The 25,432-nt window shown below is 43.4% G+C and overlaps 1 protein-coding gene across 2 annotated transcripts in view; it reads right to left on the reverse strand.

Annotated features, from left to right (window-relative positions):
* The window catches only part of C1H22orf23 (chromosome 1 C22orf23 homolog), a 137,922-nt gene that overhangs the window by 50,023 nt on the left and 62,467 nt on the right, over nt 1–25,432 (reverse strand). The window contains exons 5-7 of one of the 2 annotated variants that reach the window (XM_030208172.1): nt 21,370–21,504; nt 14,233–14,333; nt 6,241–8,722 (exon numbers count right to left, since the gene is read on the reverse strand). In XM_030208172.1, coding sequence (XP_030064032.1) covers nt 8,621–8,722; nt 14,233–14,333; nt 21,370–21,504 — 338 coding nt within the window. In that variant the 3' untranslated portion in view covers nt 6,241–8,620. Of the gene's footprint in view, nt 1–6,240; nt 8,723–14,232; nt 14,334–21,369; nt 21,505–25,432 lie in introns of those variants that run through there. The other variant, XM_030208181.1, reaches the window with a different exon arrangement.

A 25,432-nucleotide genomic window follows, 5' to 3' on the forward strand; every position in this document is an offset into this window, starting at 1 on the left:
CCCAGCGCCGGCTCACCTGCCCGCCCTCAGCTCCCCGATAGCCCTCCTTTCCTTCCTGCCACCGCCCTGCCTTTAAATATTTTATTTTACCTCAAGTTGCAGCGGCGGCACTGAAAGTAGCAGGCTCTGCTCGGCTCGCCTCCAGCCTTCCCTTCCCTCTCAGTGTCCCACCTTCTTCTGATGTGTTTCCTGTTTCCGCGAGGGCGGGACATTGAGAGGGAAGGAAAGGCTGGAGGCGAGCCGAGCTTGCTGCTTTCAGTGCTACCGCTGCGACTTGAGGTAAAATAAAATAGTTAAATGCAGGGCGGCGGCAGGAAGGAAAGGAGGGCTATTGGGGAGCTGAGGGCAGGCAGGTGAGCTGGCACGGGGGTTGGAACTGGAACTTGGGGACTGAAAAGGGGGGCAGGTGGAGGCTGGGGCGAGTCACTGCGCATGGGGGATGCTGTTTCCCAGAAGGCTGTTTGACCCTTGTCTTCCTTGCATTTTTGATGTCACCATTACTTTTATGCTTTACATTTACTGCCCCCCCCCCCATTTCTTGCCAGTAAAATGTCATTTGAGAAAAGAATCATGGCACAGCTTTCATACACGCAAAGAAGTTGCGTGTAAGCCGGTGTACTTTTTTTTTTGTGCTCCATCTTCTCTGCCTTGTTTCTCCCCTTCTCCTACTTGCGATAATGAAGAACCGGCAGGTCCGGACTTTCCGTTAAAATTTCCACGGCAAAGGTAGGGACTGCTTTTGTGCATGGGATTGGAAACAGTAGTGCATCTCATTGCATGCACATATAATAATAATTAGCTCATTATAATAGCTTTGCATTCTGTTTTCATCAGCTGCTACCGTGACAGGAAAATGGCTTGGAGAACCCTTTTGTGCATGTCCCAGTTTACTACTTGTATGCTAAACCGGCTAGAACTAGTTTAAAAACCATGTTGCTGGCTTGTTAAATTTAGTGCATCTGGCCCTCAATCAAGAGGTGCTGGGCAAAGCAATCTCAGTGCTGGTCAAAAAGTTGAAAGTAGAGCAGAGCTTTCATTCAAAAATTTCTGTATCAGTGTCAAAATGGCAGGATAGAGAGCGAATTCTGTTCAGGGCTTGAAGAAAATAAAACAAAATGGAGTGACAAAAAAGGTTTGAGGAGAGCAAGCATGTCTAATTAGTCTAGTGCAGAGAAAAAGGCTCAGCTATGAAGAGGAGTGACATAACAGATTCCTGTGCATACTTACGAGCCTTAAAGTTTGGTCTCATGCACTAGAGGAGAGCACCGCAAGCAGTTTCTGTCTAGAGGTATCATCAGAAAGTGTGCCTGCATCTTCCCTGCTATCAACAGAGAAAATCTAATTCAGAGCATGGCTTTTCCAAGGACAGACAGGATATCGTCCTCATTTATGAGTGATGTCATCCATTGGAGCTGCAGTGAGGACAGTAACTAGCTCTTGAAGTTTGCAGAGCTTTCTCTGCATATTGCGGACTTCCCATACTAGTACTGATGTGCATTGCCACTTCAGTATTTTTTTTCACTGCAGAACCCTATGAATATGTTCATGCCACACTTCACATTTTTTTTCTCCGAGTCATTTTTCTCACTATTTCAATATTGGGTCACCTCACTCTCTCCTGTCTCCTCCTCTCTAGTTTCCCGAGGTACTATGTGGAGGAAAGAGGGGACAATAGGGATGGTGTAATCACACAGCTTCAGTGGGATTAGACCATCCCTATAGAATGCCCTTCCACTTCATCTCCATTTGGAACAATCTCATGTAAAAATTTAAAAAAGAACTAAAGACATTTCTATTGAGAGATGCTTTCCCTGACCTTTTCCAAAATTTTGAATCCTGAGAAGTGACACTGGGCATGCTGCTGAAAAGTCTGTTGTACACTATGTCTAATTTCCAACTTTTCTTTCCATCCTATGAACAATTGCTGTTCTGCTTATTTTCATCTTATCTATGTCCTTACAGCTTTTTTCTATTTCTTTACTTATATTTTACTCACTCTCTCTTAATTTTAAATTGTACACCACCCAGAAAGCAATTCTCATGGGTGGTGTATCAAATATTAATACATTTTGAAAGCTGTGAGAATGCCAAAGGAATCCTTGGTGCTCCCTGTCCATCAGATTCTCAGGAGTTGCAGCTCGAGATCTGGCAGATGCCCTTATTCATTCAGGCTTCTTCCAAATGATTGGAGTTAAAGTATAAGGTTAACTCTGCTCCAGTTGATAACCACATACAGCTCTGCCTCATCAGTCCATGGTGTCTGAGGCTACTATCAAAAAATCTCCCCTAGGTAAAGATCATAACATTTTGGATATTTTTGGAAAGAAAGTTTACCAAAGTTATATGATTACTTTAAAAATGTTAGCGCATCAGGTCTAGATGTTTAATTATCATCATACCTTATTGCAGTAGGCTCTGTATTCTCTCAGAGATTCAGATGAATCTTCTCATGAGTCTTTTTCACAAAACCTTTCAGGAATTCAGGAATGTTCTTTTCATTTATTAAAAGCAGCTTATGATGTTTATGATTCTGCTTCTAGGTCTTCTGCAGTTGCTATAGCAGCCAGACAAACAGCTTGGCTTAGGGCATCAGGACTGTGAGAAGACTTCCATGAAATGCTGACAGATGCCTCTTGCTTGGGAGATAATCATTTTGGTGAGAAGGTAGATGACAGTGTCTCCGATCAAAGATCACTCCTCAGTGGTTAGGGAGTTTTCTGCTCCCTTAGGAGGACAATTTAGTTCTTACTGCAGAGGCAACTCTGCTATATTCAGATGAGTCTATCTGCAGCAGCAGTTTTATCCTCAAAGACATTTTTAACCATATGCCACTAAATGTCAACAAATTGTCCTGTATCCTCAGAGACCAAGACAGACTGAGAAGAAACAGCAGCCTACATAGGCAGCTCCTCCTCTCAAATCCAATCAGTCTTATTGCTAATCTATGGGAGGCAGACTACAGTGGTTCAGACAGCACAGGGCCGTGCCTAGGGTCTCTGGCGCCCCCCTGCAGACTATCAGTTGGCGCCCCCCCCCCCGGTGAAAATGATCACGCCCCCCCCCGGTGAAAATGATCGCTCACCACTTGCTACACTGACAGGAATTGTCAGCAATATTCTTAGAAACAAATTGCTATACATTGTAAAATAAGATAGCAGATGTAAATTCTCAAAGTAGACATATTCCAAACACTAAAATGAAAATAAAATGATTTTTTTCTACCTTTGTTGTCTGGTGACTTTCTTTTTCCGATCATGCTGGCCAGTATCTGAGTCTGCTGCTATCTGTCCTCTTAACTCCATTTCCAGGGCTTCCTTTCCATTTATTTCTTTACTTTCCTCCTTTCTTCTTCATTTCTTGCTCTATATCCATTTCCAGCAATTTCTTCTCTCTCCCTGGGTCCTGTCCTCCCATCCACGTCCATCCTTGTCCCTCTCTGCCCTTCCCTCCTCCATCCATAGCCAGCAATCCTCCTCTCTCTCCCCTCCCCTCCATTTCCAACAAATTGTCCTCTCCCTGGGCCCCCATGTCCATCCTTGTCCCTCTCTGCCCTTCCCTCCTCCATCCATAGCCAGCAATCCTCCTCTCTCTCCCCTCCCCTCCATTTCCAGCAAATTGTCTTCTCCCTTCACGCGATTCGTGAACCACTTAACACTGCTTAAAAAAAAAAATTACACATCAGCGATTCAGCAGGAACAGGCTGCTTCAGCCAATCCCAGGGGCCTTCCTTCAGCGTGTTCCGCCCCTGAGGGCTGAAGGAAGGCTCCTGGGATTGGCTGAAGCAGCCTGTTCCTGCTGACATGTAAATTTTTTTTTTAAGCAGTGCTAAGCGGCAGCGCGGTTCGCGAATCGCGTGAAGTGGGGGGTGGGACGACGCGATGGCAACGAAGAGGTCGCAGCAGCATCAGTGAAAGCGGAGCGCTGCCGATGTCTACCTTCCCTTCGCGCTCTTGGTTCCCTCAGTGTCCGCCTTCTTCTGACGTCAGAAGAAGGCGGGACACTGAGGGAACCAATGAGTGCAAGGGAAGGGAGACGTTGGCAGTGCTCCGCTTTTACTAATGCTGCTGCGACCAGGTAAAAGATTTAAAGGCCTCGGCGGCAGGGGGCGAGAGTAAGCACCGCGGCGGCGCCCTCCAGAGGTGGGCGCCCCCCTGCGGCGCTTACCCCGCTTACCGCATCGGCACGGCCCTGAGTGGCATGTAAAACTGCACTGCAACCAATGTACACATCCACTATCCAGGAAGATTCCCCTTCCTCTGCTAGTGAGATGGTCCCTGGTTTGGTTGCAGTCTCCATGCAATCTGCAGCTAGGATGCCCATTTCAATTTCCTCAGCCCTAAGTTGTCCTCACCACAGATACTTCTCTGTGGTCCTGGGGCACCCATCTGAAAGGACTTCATACTCAAGGGTTTTGGGCCATAAAAGAACAGTCTCTTCACATAAACATTTTGGAAATCAGGCCTGTCCTCGGAGCAACCAGAGTGTTTTATCAAGTCTTTATTCATAAGCACTTTCTGGTTCAAACAGAAAAGCAGGTGCCCATCTCCTACCTGAACAAACAGGGAGGTTCAGGATCACTTTGACTGTTTCAAGAGGCCTTGAAAGTCTGGAGTCTGGCTCTTTCTATTCAAACTACCCTTCGAACTTCCCACATTCAGGGAGTTAGTAGTCAGCTGGTGGACTCACTCAATTGTTGCATCAGTCTGCAGGAGTGGTCTCTGGATATGGAAATAACTTATTATTTCTTTCAAACTTGGGGAAACCCATGGATAGATCTGTTTGATCCACCATAGAATGCAAAGTGCCCACTCTACTGTTCAATGAGACCAGTGCCTCAACATTTTGTCCATGTATCATCACATGGGATCACAGTCTTCTCTATGCTTTCCCTGATTCCTATCATTTTTGGAGTACATCAAAAGATATAATCCAAAACAGTTCTTGCATTATCTTCATTGCCCCTTAATAGCTCAGACAAATCATAAGAATAAAGTGTTGCCATACTGGGACAGACTGAAGGTCCATCAAGCCCAGTATCTGGTTTCTAACAGTGGCCAATCCAGGTCACAAGTACCTGGGCAAGATCCCAAAACAGTACAATACATTTTATGCTGCTTATCCTAGAAATAAGCAGTGGATTTTCCCAAGTCTATTTTAATAATGGCTTATGGACTTTTCTTTTAGGAAGCTATCCAAACCTTTTTAAACCCCGCTAACCGAACTGCTTTTACCACATTCTTTGGCAGTGAATTCCAGAGTTTAATTACACATTAAGTGATGAAATATTTTCTCCAGTTTGTTTTAAATTTACTACTTTATAGCTTCATTATGTGCCCCCTAGTCCTAGTATTTTTGGAAAGAGTAAACAAGTGATTCACCTCAACCTGTTCCACTTCACTCCCTTTATTACAATTGCTGGCAGTGGTGCCAACAATACATCTGGAGACTCAACCAACATTACTAACTCAACAGAATGGAAAATTGATGCATCTGGATCTGTGGTCCCTGAATCTAACAGCATGGCTGTTGAATGCAGGCTAAGCTCATTTGCTCCACTTTCTTGAGAAGACAAAAGCATTTATTTTAGCATCCAGGAAACCCTCCACTAGATGAGCTTATATATTTAAATGGACTCGCTACAACATCTGATATACACAGAATTCTATTCACCCTACTATCTCTTCTATTCAAACCATTCTTTATTATCTCCTACACCTGTCCAATTTTGGCCTCATAACTTCGGTGAGGCTTCATTTGTGTGTGCTTTCAGCATTCTTTTACACCATTGATGGGAATTCGATCTCTCTTCATTCTTTACTTTCTAAATTCACAACAGGTCTTGTGAATTTTTGCCCTCCCATCAAGTTACCTACACCATCTTGGAACCTAAATATCATACTAGTTCAACTTTTTGAATCGCCTTTTGAACCCATGGATAATTCTACACTTAAACACCTCACATGGAAAATTTTGTTTTTAGTGGCCATCACATCAGCCAGGAGAGTTAGTGACCTACAAGCTCTAGTCACTTATCCTCTTTACACTCAGTTCATATATAACAAGGTGGTTCTAAGAACTCAACCCAGACTCTTTCCGAAAATTGTAGCAGAATTTCATCTCAACCAATCCATTGCCCTTACCATTATTTCTGAAAACCACATTCCAGCAATGATGAGAGAGTTCTTCATACTTTGGATTCTCATTGTGCTTTACTATTTTACATCAATAGGACTCAGTCTATTCACAACTCTTTATTACATTTAATCAAATAATCCTGGTTGGCAGCATCTACTAGGACTCTTTCCCGATTGACTGCTGACCACATCAACTTCTGTTATGATAATAGGAACTTGCAGTCTCCAGGAAGGCTCACTGCTCACTGTATGTGAGCAAAAGCAACTCTATAACTCTATTGAGGATATTTGCAATATGGTCCTCTATAAATATGTTTACAAGATATTACTGTTTGGAAGTCTCTTCTCAACAAGATCTTATTGTTGGGTAATCTGTTTTGAGGAATCTGTTTGCTTTGTGAAATTTTCTTCCACCACCCTGTTTTTCCCAATCTACCTTTATTAAAAAAAAAAAAAAAAAAATCTCTACTGGTGGAACTCATCAATAAGTATGCCTACATCTCCCTTGCTTTTCAATGGAGAAAGAATAGTTCCTTACATGTTCTGGAGGTTTTCTGTAGATAAGGGAATGTAGCCACACTTTTCTCTCCCACCTTTCTCCGTTCCTGTGCTATTGACTTATCCAGCTTTTGTATAGACTGAGCTATGAAGAGGGATGATGTCATAGAGGGATTCCCATGTATGCTCATGAGTCTTAAATTATTTTCTCTGCAAGCAGCTTCTGTCCAGAGACAACACCAGCAAGTGTGGCTGCATTCCCTAGAAAATGGCAATATACCCCCCCCTTTTTTTTGCACCATACTTCTCCACCATTTGCAGATTAGGCAGCAGGGGTGTAATAAGTGCATGTTCCCCTTTTTTGTGGTTACTGTGTTTTTCTAGTAAGTAAAACATTATCAAATGGATATGCGGTATGTAAGCCTTTTAAAAGGCCCTGTGATAAGAATTTGATGCATCAAGTATGTATTTCATGTAGCCAAATTAGTTCTATAGCTAATTGGCCTTTTCTAGCATCAATTTTGAACAAAAAATGAAACAGGGGAATAGAAACAAAATGTTAGAAGCAATATATGAAAACACTCACTTCTAGTACAAGACAAACCATTATGTTTATTTCCTCTAAGAATGGAAATTTTTGCTATTTGAAAAACAATATCCTCTTAAACAGGGCCCTGTTTATCTCATACCAGAATTGAGTGGTTCATGCAAGTAGCCCAGGGAGCATTTCCTTGATATGTTTGGTTAGATTTATTTAGTTGTGCAAATTTTGGGGCCTTTTTACTAAGCTGCATTTTTGTGCACTGAGGTCACTTTTAGCATGGCAGTACAATGGCCACAATTTCTTTTCCCATTAATAGCCACATACTAATTTCCCAATTAGTGCTTGGCCATTTGCACGGTAGCCCTTATTGCAACCTATTTACTAGGTGGTTTAGGCTCCTGCGCTAAATCCAAGCTAATTGGCAGCACATGATGACTTGTCAATTAGTGTAGGGCACGCCTACTCTCCACCCCCAAAGACACGTCCCATGCTAAAAATATGTTATATTTTTTAGCATAGGATTGTGGGGCACTGATTCCAGAACTACTGCAGGACACCTGAGCAAGTCCTGCGGTAGTGCCTTTTAGTGTGCTGTAAGCACATGTTAGTTCTTACCGCCACTTAGTAAAAGGGCCCTTTTATGTTGTCTGCTTCTGGTAAAACTCTAGGAAAACAATCTCCATTAAGCAATATCTGTTTTTTTTTTAGCAATCGCTATGAAAATATTCAATAAGCTTTTTTTCACAGATTTTCCTAAAAGCCATATAAATAACAATATATAAATCAATGAGTCAATATTCTAAGCGATCTAACTAGGCAGAAGAATCTCTTGTCTAGTTAAATCACAATGGCTTACCCAGGAGCATATAGGCAGGGGCACTAAACCAGAGAATCTGCTCTGAAGTCATGGTACTCTCTGGTTAGTGCTGGGGCAGTCCCTGAAGTTGTCCGGGCATGCTGAGTGATATTCAAAGCTGGTGCCTGGGTCACTAACCATACATGTTGGACCACATAGAAGACAGTCCTAACTAAGCCTAGTTAGCTATGTGGGTACAGACTGAATATTGGCTGTACCCACATAACATCCAGGCACCGCCAAAGGCCTGGATATGCAATGTTGATGCCTGGTTAAGTGCCAGCTCTGAATATGTGAACCTAATTTTGCCTGCAGTAGTCAGAACTGCCAATAACACTGACTGTCATGAGCTGAATCTCACTCAGCTCACAAGTCCCTAAGGTTGTGACATCTCCTCAGATACAGGTAGCATGGCCTTCTTGCTTGAATAGACTTGCTTCTTTCTCCTCCACAGTCTCCAGCTCCCAAATCAGTAGGTGGATGCACAGAACAGCAGCAAAGCATCTTCCTCTTTTCTCAACCATGACTGGAGACTGATGGAGTAAGACTCCCCTTCGCTCCAGATGCATGAGCTGTTGGGTGTAAGGATTACTCTAGAGATGATTCTGGCTTTTTCTGTTCCAAGGATTTCAGCCTTTGACTCAGCTCCAAGCTTCTCTTCTTGTCGATTACTTCCATCTCCCTCAGTTTCTGCATGAATTAAGAAAGGGGCAGTAAGTATGAATCCCCTAGGTGGACCTCTGTATACAGTGCATATTTCTTTTTTGCAAGAACAAGAGAGTGTCCAGCAGATTCCTCTTGCAGTTTGGAGCTTCTGCCTCCCTTGAAACCAGACCTCGATTGGGATACAATAGCATGAGCCTTTATCTGCAAGTATCTGAGTGCGTTGTCTTATTTTATATCCCTCTCCCAACTCATTTACCCCAATTGTTATAGCCCTATCTCCTATCTCTATCAGGGTCTCAGCACCAAGAAGGTTAGATTGAGATGGCATAAGCCTAACTAGCCTGTTATGTGGGCTGAAGCCGTAGATAGAGCTTGCCAGCAGTAGGCAGATCTTGCTGCCATTTTAACTCACCCAAAACAATAGCAAACACTATTGAAAACAATAGCAAAATATTATTAGAAATAAGGGACTACCTATGCGTGGTCCATCTGTAAAAAAAATCTAAAGCTGTTTCAATTGGATAGGCAGTGCCTTAAAAGGCTGTGGATAAAATATTTTTTTTTTAACCTATTTGACAGCTTCCCATATCTAGATATATATAATGAAATAAAATTCAATATCACTAAAACAGCTTAAAAAAATTATTATAGCTGATAGAAACAGCAGCAATAAACTTGGTATTTTATGCTCATTTTTCTACACTGTTCTATAGAATACAGTAATGCATGGCCAAATTTAAGTTAGGATATCCTGTTTCCTGATAGATTAATCTTAATTGTTGTAGTAATCTGCCTTGGAAAGCCTGGTGTTATAAAGATGGAATACATTGTAATTAAATGGAAGTAAAATTAAAATCTCCTTTCATTAGGATACATGGAATCACATCTTCACCTCATCTGTTTTGTAGAAGTTTACATTTTAGATACACAAATGAATTATTCTGTTTTGAGCATGTTTCAGGAACAAGTGGTTTTATAAGTCAAAATAATAAAGATAAATATTTGGTTTCATGCAAGTCTCTCACTTGTTAAACATAACTAAATGTGCTATAAGCCCCTAATATAGTCCATTGGTTTTCTTACATTTTGTTCTTGTGCTGACTTATACTGTGGCAAAACTAAAAACTCTTATCTCTTCTATCTGGTCAATAATAAAAGGAGCTCATTGTGAACACTATTCACCCTTAAAATTGTGTTGTGGCTGTATATAAGAAATTGTGATATGAATAAATAAGTGTATGTTTGTGTTCCTAGTCATGCATCCAAAGGTTATATAGAGGTGAAATTTCAAAGCACTTAGACTTACAAAGTTACATAGAGGGGAATTTTTGATGTGATGCCTAAGTTGGACTTTGGATGTTTTGTGCTAAATGTCCCAAATCCAAATAGCAAATGTAACCATTTTCAAAAAAAGAAAAATGTCTATCTTTTTTTAAAATACCATTTCGAGCAAGGTTTTGTGCTTTGTACATTTATATTTTTAGGCCATTTTTGAAAAAACAAAAAACACCTGCACAAGTTAAAAACACACAAAATCAAGTCATTGGGATGTAGGAGGGGCAGCATTTTAAGCAGACTGGTTCCCCAGACTTCCCAGGAGAACAATGGGGCACCCTAGGGGGCACAGCTGTGGACTTTATATAAATGCTCCCAGGTACACATCACACCATTGCTCCCTTATGTTCTCTGCTGAGCCCTCTAAAATCCACCCCAAACCCATTACCCCCAACTCTACACCACTACAATTGCTCTTATGGGTGGAGGGGGTACCTATATGTGGGTGCAGTGGGTTTTTAGTGAGTTTTGGAGAGCTCACAGTTTCCACCACAAGTGTAACAGGGAGAGGGTATGGGCCTGGATCCACTTGTCTACAGTGCAGTGCACCCATCACTAGACTACTCCAGGGACCTGCATGCTGCTCTAATGGACCTGGCTATATCATCTGAGGCTGTCATACAGGCTGGTTTATTCACATTTTTGGGAGGTCAGTGACCAGTGGGAGAGTAAAGGGGGGGGGGGGGGGTCATCCCTGAATCCCTCCAGTGGTTCTCTGGTCATTTAGGACATCTTTTTGTGTCTTATTTGTTAGAAAAAACAGGTCTAGACCAAAACGTTGAAGTTTTCATCCTAGATGTTTTGGCTATGTTCCATTATGGCTGTAAAACGTCCAAGTGTTAGGTACACCCTAATCCTGCCTTTGAAACATCCCCAACATGCCCCCTTGTGATTTGGATGCACTGCAAAATAAGTTTTGAAAATACAGATTTGGACACTTTCAGAAGAAATTCATCCAAATGCTGCTTTATGATACTTTTTGGACATTTTTCTCTTTCAAAAATGAGCTCCACAGTAACCTATGGAACTTTGTAAGTCTAAATGCTTTGAAAATGAGCCCCATAATCCTTTCAAGAAAGCCAGTTAATTGTTTTATTAGTGGAACATAACCACAAAGGCATGGTCTGGTCGCATTTTCAATATGGTAATACTAGAGCCCAGCTAAGGTTATTTTGAGTTAGTCTTCACTGGATCAAACTTGCTTTCCTTGTACCATCACCATCCAGCTGCCTAGGCAATGCCTTAAAAGGTGGAGGATAAAGGATTTAAAAAAACATTTATATCCCATATTATCTCAAGCAAACTTGGGTTCAATGCGGCGTACACATCATGGGAGCAAGTAGATGGATATGTCTGAAATATTTAACAAAGTTTAGATTAGCATATATACCCAACTGGGCATTTAAAAGTCTGTCCTTTAATGATGCCACATGTTCAGAAATCATAGCCATAAGTACAGTTATTCAAACATTATCACATGCACATACCAGAACAGGCATCCATAAACAAATTGCAAAAGTAAACAACAACTTATACAGAGCACATCTAAAACTTCATCTTTATTTCCTTATTTCCTTATTTCCATCTTCCAAAATTCTAGACAAGACTTTACTTGTTTTGGACTGCTTTGGGTCCTACTGATATGTACAATCAGTAGGACCCAAAGCAGTCCAAAACAAGTAAAGTCAGAAATAACATAGTTTATACCTAATTGTTCAACCACCCTTAGGATTCGCCTTTTGATTTAAAAAGCAATACCATGTGCATATAAGGCCTGGATAAATGAATTAAAACAATCAAATGTTTAAAGCAAATGCCCATTATATGTAATACTTGGTAGCAATAATGAAACAGTGATGGAATATTCACATAGCAAGCAGCCAGAGCCAACAGATTAATTTTCCACTAAACATAATTTGTATGAACTTGATGGCTCAGAGTGTGCTGAACTGGACAATGTTAGCACATTTAGACTGACTCTTGACAGAACTTCAGCATGAAGGAACTTCTTCCCTCATTATTCAATACCTCTCTGTGAAATAGTAATAATAAGAACTTAAGAACGTAAGAATAGCCATACTGGGTCAGACCAATGGTCCATCTAGCCAGTATCTTGTTTCCAACAGTGACCAAGCCAGATCATAAGTACCTGGCAGAAACCCAAACAGTGGCAACATTTCATGTCCCCCATGTCTCTCTCAATAGCACATTATGGACTTTTCCTCCAGGAATTGTCCAAACCTTTTCTAAATCAAGATACGCCAACTGTTATTACTACATCCTCCGGCAAAGAGTTCTATAGCTTAACTATTCATTGAGTAAAAAAATATTTCCTCCTATTTATTTTAAAAGTATTTCCATGTAACTTCATTGAGTGTCCCCTAGTCTTTGTAATTTTGGAACGAGTAAAAAATCGATTCACTTCTACTCATTCTACTCCACTCAGGATTTTGTAGACCTTGCTCATATCTCCCCTCATCAGTCTCTTTTCCAAGCTGAAGAGCACTAATCTCTTTAGCCTTTCCTCATATGAGAGGAGTTCCATCCCCTTTATCATTTTGGACGGTCCTCTTTGAACCTTTTCTAATTCCACTATATCTTTTTTGAGATACGGTGACCAGAACTGAACGCAATATTCAAGGCCAATAAAATTATCAGATTTCCCCAATGATCTATCCTTCCTCTTCTCTCTAGCACTCTTTGCTTCAGGAAACAGCTATGGATCAAACAAGCAACCCTTAATCAGTTTAGTCCAGAGCTTTCCAAACAGTGTGTCGTGACCTCAAATAGGGTCACGATACTCGCAATTGGGGCTGCGACCTGGGATGACCCTCCATAGGACATCATTGTCATATTGCCAGGGGGGCTATGCACTTTCTGTGGCCACACAAATGTGGTCACAGCCACAAAAAAATATTTATAAGCACTGGTTTAGTCTCTGTGGGAACGGGTCTCTCTCAGTTCGCACCACGGGACAGCTGTGGACCAGACTGACTACCCCTGTGCTTCCTCCTTTCCCCTTAGCCCCTAGGGCAAGGGAGCCAAGGCACATGTGGGTTTCAGAGTGGAGTAACCCACCTAGTGTAGTTCTACATGGTTCTAGTTGTGGACCCCTCTTGGGGAAGAAGAAAAGGCCTCTGAACTCAGCGTTTTATACCTCTTTTTAAAAGGTAAGACTTCAATTTTATTGGGCAACTTTCCTCTACTCAGATTTGATTGGCACCTTTCTAGGTCAGGGCCCAGAATGTTCTTCCTGCAACTGCAAAGGAAAACTCATTTTAGCAGCCTGCTACATTGTGAAGGCTGCCTCTTCTGCATCTCAACTTTGCCTGGCCTGTGAACAAACGAGATGATTTAGGTATTTGGCTTGTCCATGTATCTGTGATATTGCTGTCACAAGTAGGCAGGCAGGCAAAAGAAAACAGAAGCAATGAAGTGACCAGCAGAGACAGCAGCATGGCTAAAAAGGTTCCCAGGTCCCACCAGCCAAAGAACAGAATACAGTGCTGGTTGATCGAGTAGCCGGCCTGAGAATGCTTTCAGCTGAAAATGACGCACAGATAAATCTGGCAGCCCAAATTGGAAATGTGAGTGAGAGGGAAGGGGATGGACAGAGACGAAAAAAGGGGAAAGGGTGCAGCAGGAATAGGGAAATGAAAGAGAAGGAGGAAGAAGGTCTGGGTGGAGAGGAGAAGGTGTGAAAGAATGCACCACATATATATCCATCCCCAGAACAACCGCAAGCTAGTTATTTTGGTAGAGGTATCTGTAATGCATATCTGCAGATCGTGCTTTTTTAAAGATGCTATGTAATTCTAGACTTGTTTGCATTGGTTCTGATAGGCTTAAACAAGTTGATCTTTCTGAGTCAGTCCATGTTTTTTTCAGGGGTATCTGGTCAGCAATCACTTCAGAAGGAAAAAGGTAAGAGCTCTTTTTTAATGCAGTTATAGAAGTTTAATACTGAACCCCTGCTCCTTTTTATGCGCCAGCTCTTGCATATATTCTTTAAAATGTTATAATTTACTGCAAAACATTGTTTTTATAATTCATTCTTTAATGAGGGCTGTGCATGTGAGAATTCACCTTTGTTGAAAGTCAGACACTCTCTTTTCATCCTTTCCCAGTGGTTTCTGGCCCCTTGCCTCCTTCTCTCCGTGCTACATGCTGCTACAAATGCTATTGCATGCAGAGCTTACCTGTGAGATCTGTGTTTGGATGATTATTCGATAGTTCTTCCCTTGCCCTAAAGCTTCCATGTCAGCCAGGAACTTCTCTCTCTCTCGGATTTCATTCACCACTGGTGAGAAAGAAGGAGAAGGCTAGAGTTAGAGAATAGACACAGTGGCTACTGGTACCATATCGTGCATGCAAGGTTTCACAGAAATGGGCCACCGGTGTCCCAGCCTGGCAGTATGGTAAACTATTCCACTCAAGCTATTATCTAATCACTAAATTGAAACTCTACTCACACAGCTTCACACTCGCTGTGTATTGTAATTGAATACAGGACACGCTTTAGGTCTAGGATGGGACGCATCCCCTCTGTTTTCTTTTGCACAAGGAAGTACCTGGAATAGAATCCCAGCCCTTCTTCCCCTGGTGGAACGGGTTTGACCGCTTGGGCCTTTAGAAGGGCGGAGAGTTCCTCTGCAAGTATCTGTTTGTGCTGGGAACTGTAAGAATGAGCTCCCGGTGGACAATTTGGAGGTTTGGATTCTAGATTGAGGGGTATCCTGACCGGACTATTTGAAGAACCCATTGGTCAAAGGTTATGAGAGGCCACCCTTGGTGAAAACATATCAACCTCCCCCCAACTGGCAAGTCGTCCGGCACGGACACTTTTAGTGAGGCTATGCTGAACTGGAGCCAGTCAAAAACCCGTTCCTTGCTTTTGCTGGGGAGCTGAAGAGGCTTTAGGCGCACGCTGTTCATGAGAACGAGCGCGCTGGTACTGAGCCTGGACAGGCTGCCAAGAAGCAGGAGTGTACCTACGCCTAGCATAGGAATAGGGAGCACTCCTCTTCTCTCCAAAAAAACCTCCTAGATGAGGAGGTAGTAGCAGAAGACGCCCGGTGGGAGAGAGAATCCATAGCATCATTGTGCTTCTTAAGCTGGTCAACCAGATCCTCTACTTTCTCACCAAAAAGGTTGTCCCCTTGGCAAGGAACATCCGCTATCCGCTGCTGGACCGAATGATCCAAGTCAGAGACATGCAGCCATGAGAGTCTGTGTGCATCACTATATCTTGGGCAGCGATCCTGGATGTTACATCAAAAGTGTCGAATGTACCCCTGGCCAGGAATTTTCGACACGCCTTCTGTTGCCAAGCTAGATAGTTGCCTCACTGAGTTCCGCAAGTGGATGCTCGTGAAGAGCTGGTATGTCTGGATTTTGGCAGCGAGCATAGCGGCCTGATACGCCTTCCTCTCAAAAGAGTCCAAGGTTCTAGATTCTCTGCCTGGGGGCGCTGAGGCATAGTCCCCAGTACTCTTGGCTCTTTTGAGAGTGGAGTCCACTACCATGGAATTGTGAGGTAGCTGAGACTTCATCAATCCAGGCTCCCCGTGGATCCGATATTGGGATTCAGTTCTTTCGGGATCACGGGATTAGACAGAGGGAACGACCAGTTTTGCATAAGGACTTCCTTTAGTACATTATGCAAAAGAGCCTTTGCAGCCTCTCTAGGTGGAGAAGGATAATGCAGGACTTCGAGCATCTCAGCCCTGGGTTCATCCTCAGCCTCCACAGGGAAGGGAATAGCCGCAGCCATTTCCTGGACAAAGGAGGTAAAGGATAGACTCTCCGGTGGAGAAAGTCTCCTTTCTGGTGGAGGGGAAGGTTCAGAAGGAATCCCATAGGACTCAACAGAAGAAAAGTACCTGAGATCCTCCTCTTCCTCCCACGAATGCTCATCTTCAGTATTGGACAAGACATCTCTCAGAGCAGTCCGAAACTGAGCCTGCCTCAACTTTGAGGAACGACGTCCTCGATGGCGGTGCCGAGAAGTCGATGCCCGCCTGGACTCCGGTGAAGCTTCCTCCACTGACGTCGAAGGGGAGTCGACCTGGGTGGTAGCCGAGACCGATGCCGCAGGGACCTCACCACAGGCAAAGGGCCAGATACCGCTGCAGCAGATAGTATGGAAGGCGCAAGCACCCCCAACACCGAAACAGACTGGCGCAGTAACCCTTCCAGAAGCTCTGGAAGCAGGGCCCTGATGTGCTCGTCGAGAGCCGCCATCGGACAAGGCTGCAGGGTCGATATAGGAGCCGGTGGCAGAATCTGTCATGGCTCGGGAGCAGGTACCGGGCTGCTAGACTGACGCATCGGCACCTCCTGAATAGAGGGAGAGCGATCTTCTCGGTGCCCATGCTTCTTGGGTGCTGAATCCCTCGATGCCCCGGAGCTCCCGGCACTGTGTGTCGAAGGAGAATGATGACGGTGCTTCTTCGCCTTCGCTCGACGCTCGTCATCGAGACTCCTCGGTACCGATGAGGAAGACGTGGAATCCTCACGTCTCCTTGGGGCCGGGTCCGACGAAGGTCGGTCCCAGGGAGCCTGCATAACAGGCGACCTCGAGACAGTTGGAGACCCACTCGATGCCTCACTGCTCCCAGCACGAGTTGGTCATTCCGCAGCTATTACCTTCGCTCCCGACGTCGAAGCGTCCCTCGATGTCAATGCCGCTGACCTCGGTACCGATGTCGACGCTGAAGGACCGGACAGAGCCCCAAAAAGCTTCTCTCGTTGGGCCTCTCGAGACACTTGAGTCCGTTTCTTCATGCAAAGACACAGACTACAAGCGGCTGGGCTGTGGTCGGGCTCAAGTCACTGGATACACAAGATGTGGGTATCGGTACCCGAGATGGTCCGGTTGCACCGAGTACAACGTTTGAAGCCGCTGGGTGTCTTCGATGACATGGAAGGAAAAACGGCTTCTGCAAAATCAAAAGACTCGATCGTGCCTGTTAAAAGAAAAAAGGACACGAAAAGAAGGGAACAACCCCACCGCGCAGCAAAAAAGAAAGGAAACTTTAAAAGGGCACAAAAAAACTAAAGAGAACTAAGGGAAGTTTTTTTTTTTTTTTTAAAGTAAATATCTACTAAAAGAAATAAGGCAAAAGCCAGAAAAACGGAAGACTCTTTACCGGGCCTAAGAGGAGCGGAGAAAAAACCCGACTGCACCTCACCGTGGAGAAAAAATAACTGAGCGGGGACGCTTACTCAACGGACGGGAAATCAGCCACGCACGCGCGCCAGAAGGCTCTGGCAAGATTTTTTTTTAAATATTTTGCTTGCAAAAATGCCGGTTCCCGGGCTGACGCGGATGTCAACCCACATGTGAGAACAAGCAGCCTGCTTGTCCTCGAATTGTAATTACCTGCGTGACAGCATCCTATATTGGAAGACACGTGTTCCACTATTCTCCCTCTTTTCCCTATTTTGTATCACATGAGGGTTTGTCCATGTTCTGTACGTGCAACTTAGGTGAAGGATTCTGCTAGCATGTAGTTTCTGTGTAGGAATTTGTAACAGTCCAGCTTGTTCCAGTTTCCCAGTAGCAGGTATATTTTTGCTTTAGGGCTTATAGCACTATCCTTTCATAGGTAGGTTAGGGCTGTTATGGTGTGTTACTTTCTGTATAGGTTTTGAGAGCAGGCTCTGGGGCAAACAAAAACCTGTCTTCTTTAAGCTTGTGCTGTTCTGAGGTGGTGATCACAATTTGAATATTTTTGTATGGTGAGTTGTAAGGAGGATAAAGCACTTAAGCGGCTAGGATAATCACATCAAACACAGTATTCTCTTTATGCGATTCATCCTAGCCGGTTACGTGTGGAATATCACGCAAAGTATGTTTTATCCAACTGCATATACCTGGATATTCAATGCCAGTGCACAGATACAGCTTGGTACTGAATATCCAGGAATAAAGCTGGCAGCGGTCAGCAAAACACTAACTCAGCTGAATATCAGGCCTAATGCATCTGTTGAAGAGGGATTATGTTGCTGATTCTGAGATGAAATCAAAATCAGATTTTATTTTATATGGTGAATTCTATGGGGAAAATGCTCTAGTTCAGTTCTGTACCCACTGTTGAAAAGGGAAGGCTCATGTGGATGCAGTATATATGTTTCATTTAATCAGTGCTTTTTTGTAGGAAAAAAGGTACTGGTACTCATTATGGGTGGGGTCACCACCTATGATAGCCACACCCCTTATACCAGCCATAGTGCATATAGACAGGCACCATTGAAAATATTATACCAGTATAGAAGAAAAAAATAACTTGTGATTTTTGTTCATTATAAATAATTTCTGTAAGCTGTTACAGCTCCAGTATACCCAGTGCAAAATAAGACAGAAGATGTAAATTCTCAAATTGGACATATTCCAAACACTAAAATGTAAATAAAATGATGTTTTTTTTCTACCTTTGTTGTCTGGTGACTTTGTTTTTCTGACCATGTTGGTCCCAGTCTCTGATTCTGCTGCTCTCTATCTGTTCTCTTAACTTCGTTTCCAGGGCTTCCTTTCCATTTATTTCTTTACTTTCCTCCTTTCTTCTTCATTCTTACCCTACATCCATAAGTAAAAGCTGTCCTCCTCCGTGGAATTGACTGGAGGAGGTATAACAAGGATCCAGCTTTTGCCTATTTTCTCCATCCATGTGCAGTTTTTCTCCTCTTCTCTTTCCCTCATCTCCATTCATGTGCATCTTCTTTTCTCTTTCCTCCCCTCCATCCATGTCCAGCATTTCTCCTCTCTCTTCCCTCCACTGTATCCATATCCAGCAATAATTCTCCATCCAAGTCCAGCATTTCTCCTCTCTCCCCGTCCACCCCTCCATCCATCCATGACCAGCAATTCTCCTCTCCTCTGCCCCCTGTCTTTCCCTTCATCCATGTCCAGCAATTCTTCTCTCTCTCCTGTTCTCCTCTCCATCTATTTCCAACATTTCTCTTCTCTCCCCTGCCCTCCCCTCCATCCATGTCCAACGATTCTCTCTTCCCTGCCTTCCCCTCCCATCCATGTCCAGCATGTCTTCTCTCTCTCCTGCCTTCCCCTCCCATGTCCAGCGATTCTCCTCTGTCCTCTCCTTCCATCCATGTCCAGCGATTCTCCTCTCCTCTGCCCTCCCCTCCCATCTATGTCCAGCGATTCTCTCTTCCCTGCCCTCCCCTCCATGTCCAGCAATTCTCCTCTGCCCCCTGTCCTTCCCTGCCATCCATGCCCAGCGATTCTCCTCTCTCCCCTGCCCTCGCCTCTCATCCATGTCCTGCGATTCTCCTTCTCTGTCCTTCCCTGCTATCCATGTCCAGCGATTCTCCCTCCTCCTACCCATCATCCTTCTCCCACTGCCTGCCTGCTTGAGAGTCTGGGTCCCTGCCCCAGCATCAGCCAGTGCAGCGATTAAGAGAGGCTGCCGGCATCGGGGCTTTCCCTCTGTGAGTCCCGCCTACTTTGTTTCAACTTCCTTTTTCTGCATAGGCAGGACTCACAGAGGGAAGGCCCTGACACCGGCAGCCTCTCTTAATCACTGCACCGTGCTGCCTTGTCGCTAAAAAAAATTAAGGAGGGTCACAGGGAAGAGGGGACCAGGAAGGGTGCAGGACTCGCCGGGGAAAAAAAAGGTGCCGGTACGCTGTACCGGTGCGTACCAGCATAATAAAAGCCCTGCATTTAATGCTGTGACAATGAAGAGTCAGGGATCAGTATTTTTTCTATTTTACAGTTTCAGGCAACATAATTTAATTCAAATAATTGTTGTTAAGTATAGCCAATGTTGGCAGTTTTTTTTTGTGTAGCTTGGGAATATAAATTGCATTCTATTTTTCCTGGGGCAACTGCCTGACTAGTCTTTAGAGTGAGGGGACTTACTCATCCTCCTTCCTAATTAGAGTTTTTCGGGGGGTCCTTTCTTTTGGGTGCCTTGGGGGGGGGTTAGCACCTCATCCCTTGCTTCAGGCAAGAGACTGCTGTGAGCTGCCCCTGGGGGTAAGTGCTGTCACTGGAGGGGGCCAAGAGGAAAAAAGTTTTGCTGGGGGGGGGGGGGGCAGGTAAATGCTGCCTCTGAGGAAGAAGGGCTAGAAATAAAGTGCTGCCTGTAAGAGGTGGGGGGAGGATGAAAAAGTGCTGCCTGTGGATGGCCCCAGAAAAAAAGTGCTGCTTATTTGGGGGGAGGGGTATTTTTTTCTATCCATGTGGCACAGTATAGGAAGTTTCTGGTAAGGAAGGAGAAAGAACTGGGATTTGGAGATGACGAACAGAGAGGGTGCTGGTGTCAGGCCTAGGGAAAGTGCACTCTTCCCTTGCTAATTTGTGGGAATGTGAGAGGGGCATAATGAAAGAAATTTCCCATGGTGCTGGCTCATTTCAGTTAAAAAAAATCTTCATTGTTTTGATATGCTGGCTTCACATTCACCCTCCTGTTTATTAAGCCACACGCTAATGCCGACAATGGGCTGTGTCGGCATTGCCACGCAGCTTAGTAAACGGGGGGGGGGGGGTCGTTTTAGTCTGGGGTGTGTGTATATATATTTTTTGACTAATTATAATGAGTATGTATGAGATGTATGTATGCAAATGAATATGCCAATGTGTCAAGCCACACCCTTCTCTCCCCCCCCCCCCCCCCCATGAAACAGTCAAACTACACCCATAGATATACCCTTCCATGCTAGAGGGAAGAGCATTTTGCTCTTTTCCCCTCTTGGTATGTGCCACTTTAAACTGAGTTCAGGGAGGAACCTTGTCTGGATATTTTTCTGATGCCAGTCCAGTGCTATTTACACATCTGTGCACACTGAGAACACTGTACCTCCATATATGTCACTGCATACAAATCATCATGTACAATATTGAACTAGGAGGGCACTGAATTTTCATTCAGTTGATTGATGTATTTAGGATCACTTTTTCTGTTCCTATTTCTGTGAAGACACTGCATGTTTTTATTTATGTTCTTTACTGTCACCATTATGAATGAATTTTGAATTAATTGTTAAAATATTTTTATATCAGTTTTTTATATTAGTTCATTGATTTTTGTTTTTATATGAATGATTAGTATATTAATTTATTTATTGATTTAATTGTTTTATGTCTGGTCAACAATTGTCCCTGACACACAGCCTTGTAGGTGAAACGTAGCTATGTCGGGTATTGTGATTTTGTTGTGCATTAATGCCTTTATACCATCACTGCTTTGTGATCATCTGGTGGTCTGCTGTCATTGCTATTGGTCATAGAGTCGCAGATCACTGCCTCTCATTTGTCCCAAACTGTCATGTTCTGCCATGAAAACCTCAAAGCACCAATGCCCTCAACTTACGTTCATCAAATCTGTCTATCTCCGGCATCTCCTCTTCAGTGGGAGTAGGCTGTCGTGGTACCCGCTTTGGTTCTGGAACGTCCTTCCCAGTTGCTAGAATGTTCTGGAGTCTTCTTTTCTCCTTCTCCAAATCTCCTGCAGACATGAAGTAAAACATTTAACTATACTGCAAAATAAACCACCTGAGTAGTTTCTGCTCTCCACTGGCTCCAAGTATGCTGGTAGACACCTATCTTGTAACTATTCTTCCTTGCTCTTTAGAGAAATGTTAGAGAGGTTTATTCTCCATATACTGAAGCAGTTGGGGTCTTTCATGAGTTCAAGGCTACCGATTTTCCAATTTAAAGTGATCTTGTGCAGTTGCACATTAATATGTAGCTTAAAATGAAGCCATGCTGCTCTCTGACCTTAATTGTAAATTAAAAGCACTGTTTCAATATAATAATTAATAGGTTGACCAATAGGCTTGATTTTTTTCAGGACAGACTAATCAGTCCTGAGCTCCTGCTCTGTTTTGTAGATAACAGTGTAACTGACTTTCTCATATTTGCTCTTCATAGTTTATAATTTACTGCAAAATAATTGTCTTTAATCACCTCCTCATGTTCCACAATCATAGTGACAGCCTCGGCCACAGGACGTATATTGCAGATCTTTCCAAAACATACCACGTTTGTTCCCTAAGTTTACAGCAGTGGTTCCCAACTCTTTTTTTTATATCAAGGGCCAGCCAGATGCTTTCTAAAAAAAGACATGGACCAACTAGAGACTGAAGCAGGGATGGGGTGGAGGGAGTTCTATGGAAGGGTTTGCAGTTCTTGCCTCTTTTAAGAATGGCCCTGACAAATGGTTAATGGATGGGATGGGAACTCAGAGTTTCATTTATTACAAGCCATCTTCTTCCTCTATCAACCAGTTCCACTGTGGACAGGATATGATGTGACAAATGATCTATGGCTGCTGTCTTCGTTCTTTAACTATGTAAGCCAAACACTGCTACAAATCCTTCTAGATCCATGCCAGCAGAACCTCCACGCCTCCTCCTCCTGTCACCCTCTGATAATGCAATTGATCCTTTCTGCTTCCATGATGGCTGCAGAGCAGCTTAAAATGCTTTTCTTTTTCAGTAAGTTGACCCATGCTGGTTTAGCATAGACACTCCACGCTGGGGGAGGGAAGAAGGTGTGTGTGTGTGTGTGTGGGGGGGGGGGGGGTAAGGAAAAACTAGGTACATTTATGCCTTATATGATGGCCTGGAGTCATAAGAATCCAGACAACAGGCCATCATAATAGAGATAGGTGGTAGCGGGTTGTTCATAAAAATTGAAATCATAAGTTCTTTTTGTTTTTGATGCAATATGGTGTTTTGTTTACTCATATCACTGTTTGTTATCATATACTTTACTACAGATTTTATTCTGTTCTATTGTTCAGCAGTTTGCTGTATAGTTCTTTTGATCCTGAATAAAAATCGTTAAAACTTAGACACTCCCCATGCTGCATTGGGGCACCTATAAGAAGATGCTAATTTATGGAATTGCCCCCATAGTAATCCATGTGTCCTGCCCTTAATATCTTCCTGATAAACTATTGACTCCTTTATTCTATTTCACCCTCTTTTTATTCTATCCTATTAACACAAAAAACAAAACAAAAAAAACCCTGTCCTTTCACTTGCAGGGTCTGACCTCTATAAGTTCCTTATCTGTCTCTATCCTATTGCCTATATTGCACTGTGATTTTATATTTTTATGCTGGTATTGTCTTAAAGGGATTTTAGAGAATTGTATTTTGAATATCTGTGTTAGTGATTTCATCTTTTTATGCTGGAATTGTCTTAAAGGTGTTTTTATTGGAGCTGTGTTTTAAACCTGTGACTTAATCTGGTGACATTGAATCTGGTGTCCTTTTTCATTAGAATTAGTGTGTGTTTGTTATGACCTTTCTTTCCGTTTTGTTGATGTTGTCCGCATGTAGGTATTCTTCCTTTATTTTGGTAATTGTCAGTTTGGTGAGGTGTGGAGTGTCGAATCAGTCTTTGGTGATTCTGTAGGATGGGTATGATATTGTTTTCTGCGAGTGGGATGGATAGTAATATAGTAGATGACGGCAGAAAAAAGACCTGCACGGTCCATCCAGTCTGCCCAACAAGACAACTCATGTGTGCTACTTTTTGTATATACCCTACTTTGATTTGTACCTGTGCTCTTCAGGGCACAGACCATATAAGTCTGCCCAGCACTATCCCTGCCTCCCACCACTGGCTCTGGCACAGACCGTATAAGTCTGCCCAGCACTATCCCCGCCTCCCACCACCGGCTCTGGCACAGACCGTATAAGTCTGCCCAGCACTATCCCTGCCTCCCAACCACAGGCAGCTCCTTGTGACTCTGGGCAAGTCACCCCTCCATTGCCCCATGTAAGCCGCATTGAGCCTGCCATGAGTGGGAAAGCGCGGGGTACAAATGTAACAAAAAAAAAAATTAGAATTGTGTGTTGAATCTACACTGCCAGAGACTTAATTCAATCAATTTTGGTTACATAGCATCTGGTGACTCATAGCTCTGGAGGAGGGGCAATTTTGTTTTGAGCTGGGTAGTAGAACCTAAGTTTACCTTGTGAGCTGAGAGCTGCGCTGGGCATTTTCAGACTTGGTTTGATTGGTAACTGAGGTCACCTGTGTCCTTGTCCCACCCACCCCTAGGCAAACTCCCTTTATATAGGGCAATCAAAGGACAAGTATCTTCATTACACTTAATTGGTGAATCCTAATTCTTGTTATTCCCTCTCATAGTTCACCTTTTCACACTTGTGAATCACATCATTATGACTACAATTAAAGAAGTGTCCAGGATTACTCATTTCCTAGCTAATTTACCACCACCACTGCCTCAGAGAATGAAACATCAGAGGAATAGATGGTTCACAGTAGGCTCTGGTAGACTAAGATCTGTGACACAGAAACACTCGCCCTTCCAAGCTTTGCCCTTGTGAAATTCTTTTGCAGCGTTGCATCATTATGATAGCGAAAAAAGAAGTACTGTGGTAGAACCAGAGGCAATGAAAATAGCACAACCCAGAAACCTCCCCCAACTAATGACAGAATTGTGAAAAGCAGAACATTATTGCTGCTCGGAGACTCCATTATCAGAGGCATTAACTTAGGAGCACAGTTCAGGGGTTCCAACGTAGTGAAATGTCTTCCAGGATCTTCAGCTACAAGATGTACAGACCAAATACTGAAAGTGATCTGAGAAGAGAGCGAGGCTTCTAACGCTGATGATGTAATTCATCTGGCGACAAATGACCTGGCCAACAATAGCAAGTTTACAGCACAGAGAGCGTTCCAGAAGTTTGGGGACTGAAATCTTTGGTTCGGACTGTGGCTTTTTGTGAAGTAATTCCTACATTGGGGAGGGGAGAGGAAAGACTACGCAAAACAGAGGAATTCAATAAGTGGCTTAAGTCTTGGTGTAAAGAAGGTTTTAGATACATAGGAGAATGGGGTAATATGTGGAAAAAGAACAGGCTGTACTGTAATGATGGGATAAAGGATCCTTGGGGAGAAATTCAGACAGTATGTTTCTAGAAATTTAAACTAGAGGGTGGGGGTGACAAAAGGAAACAGGGGATTTCGGAAAGTCACCTCCAGAATAAACATGATGGCAGAGGGAAAGGTCATGCAAATATTAAAAAACCACCCAAACTCACTAAGCACATGGAAAGCTATGTGCACGAATGCTCGTAGTCTAAGTAAAAAGGTTCAAGACTTGCAAGCCCTGATGTTTGAAGAAAACTTGGATATTGTTGCTATTACGGAGACATGGTTCAATGATTCTCATGAATGGGATGTGACCGTACCGGGCTATAATCTTTTTAGGAAGGATAGAGAGGGCCGAAGAGGTGGAGGAGTGGCTCTGTATGTGAGAGAAAATATCAGAGCAACTGAAATGCGGGGAACCTGGGGAAAAGAAGAAGCTTTATGGATCGTCCTGGAAAGAGAAGACGGAACCTGTATCCACATGGGAGTTATCTACAGACCTCCTGCACAAACGAAAAAGTA

The sequence above is a fragment of the Microcaecilia unicolor genome, chromosome 1 (genome assembly GCF_901765095.1).
Source record: "Microcaecilia unicolor chromosome 1, aMicUni1.1, whole genome shotgun sequence".
NCBI lineage: Eukaryota > Metazoa > Chordata > Amphibia > Gymnophiona > Siphonopidae > Microcaecilia > Microcaecilia unicolor.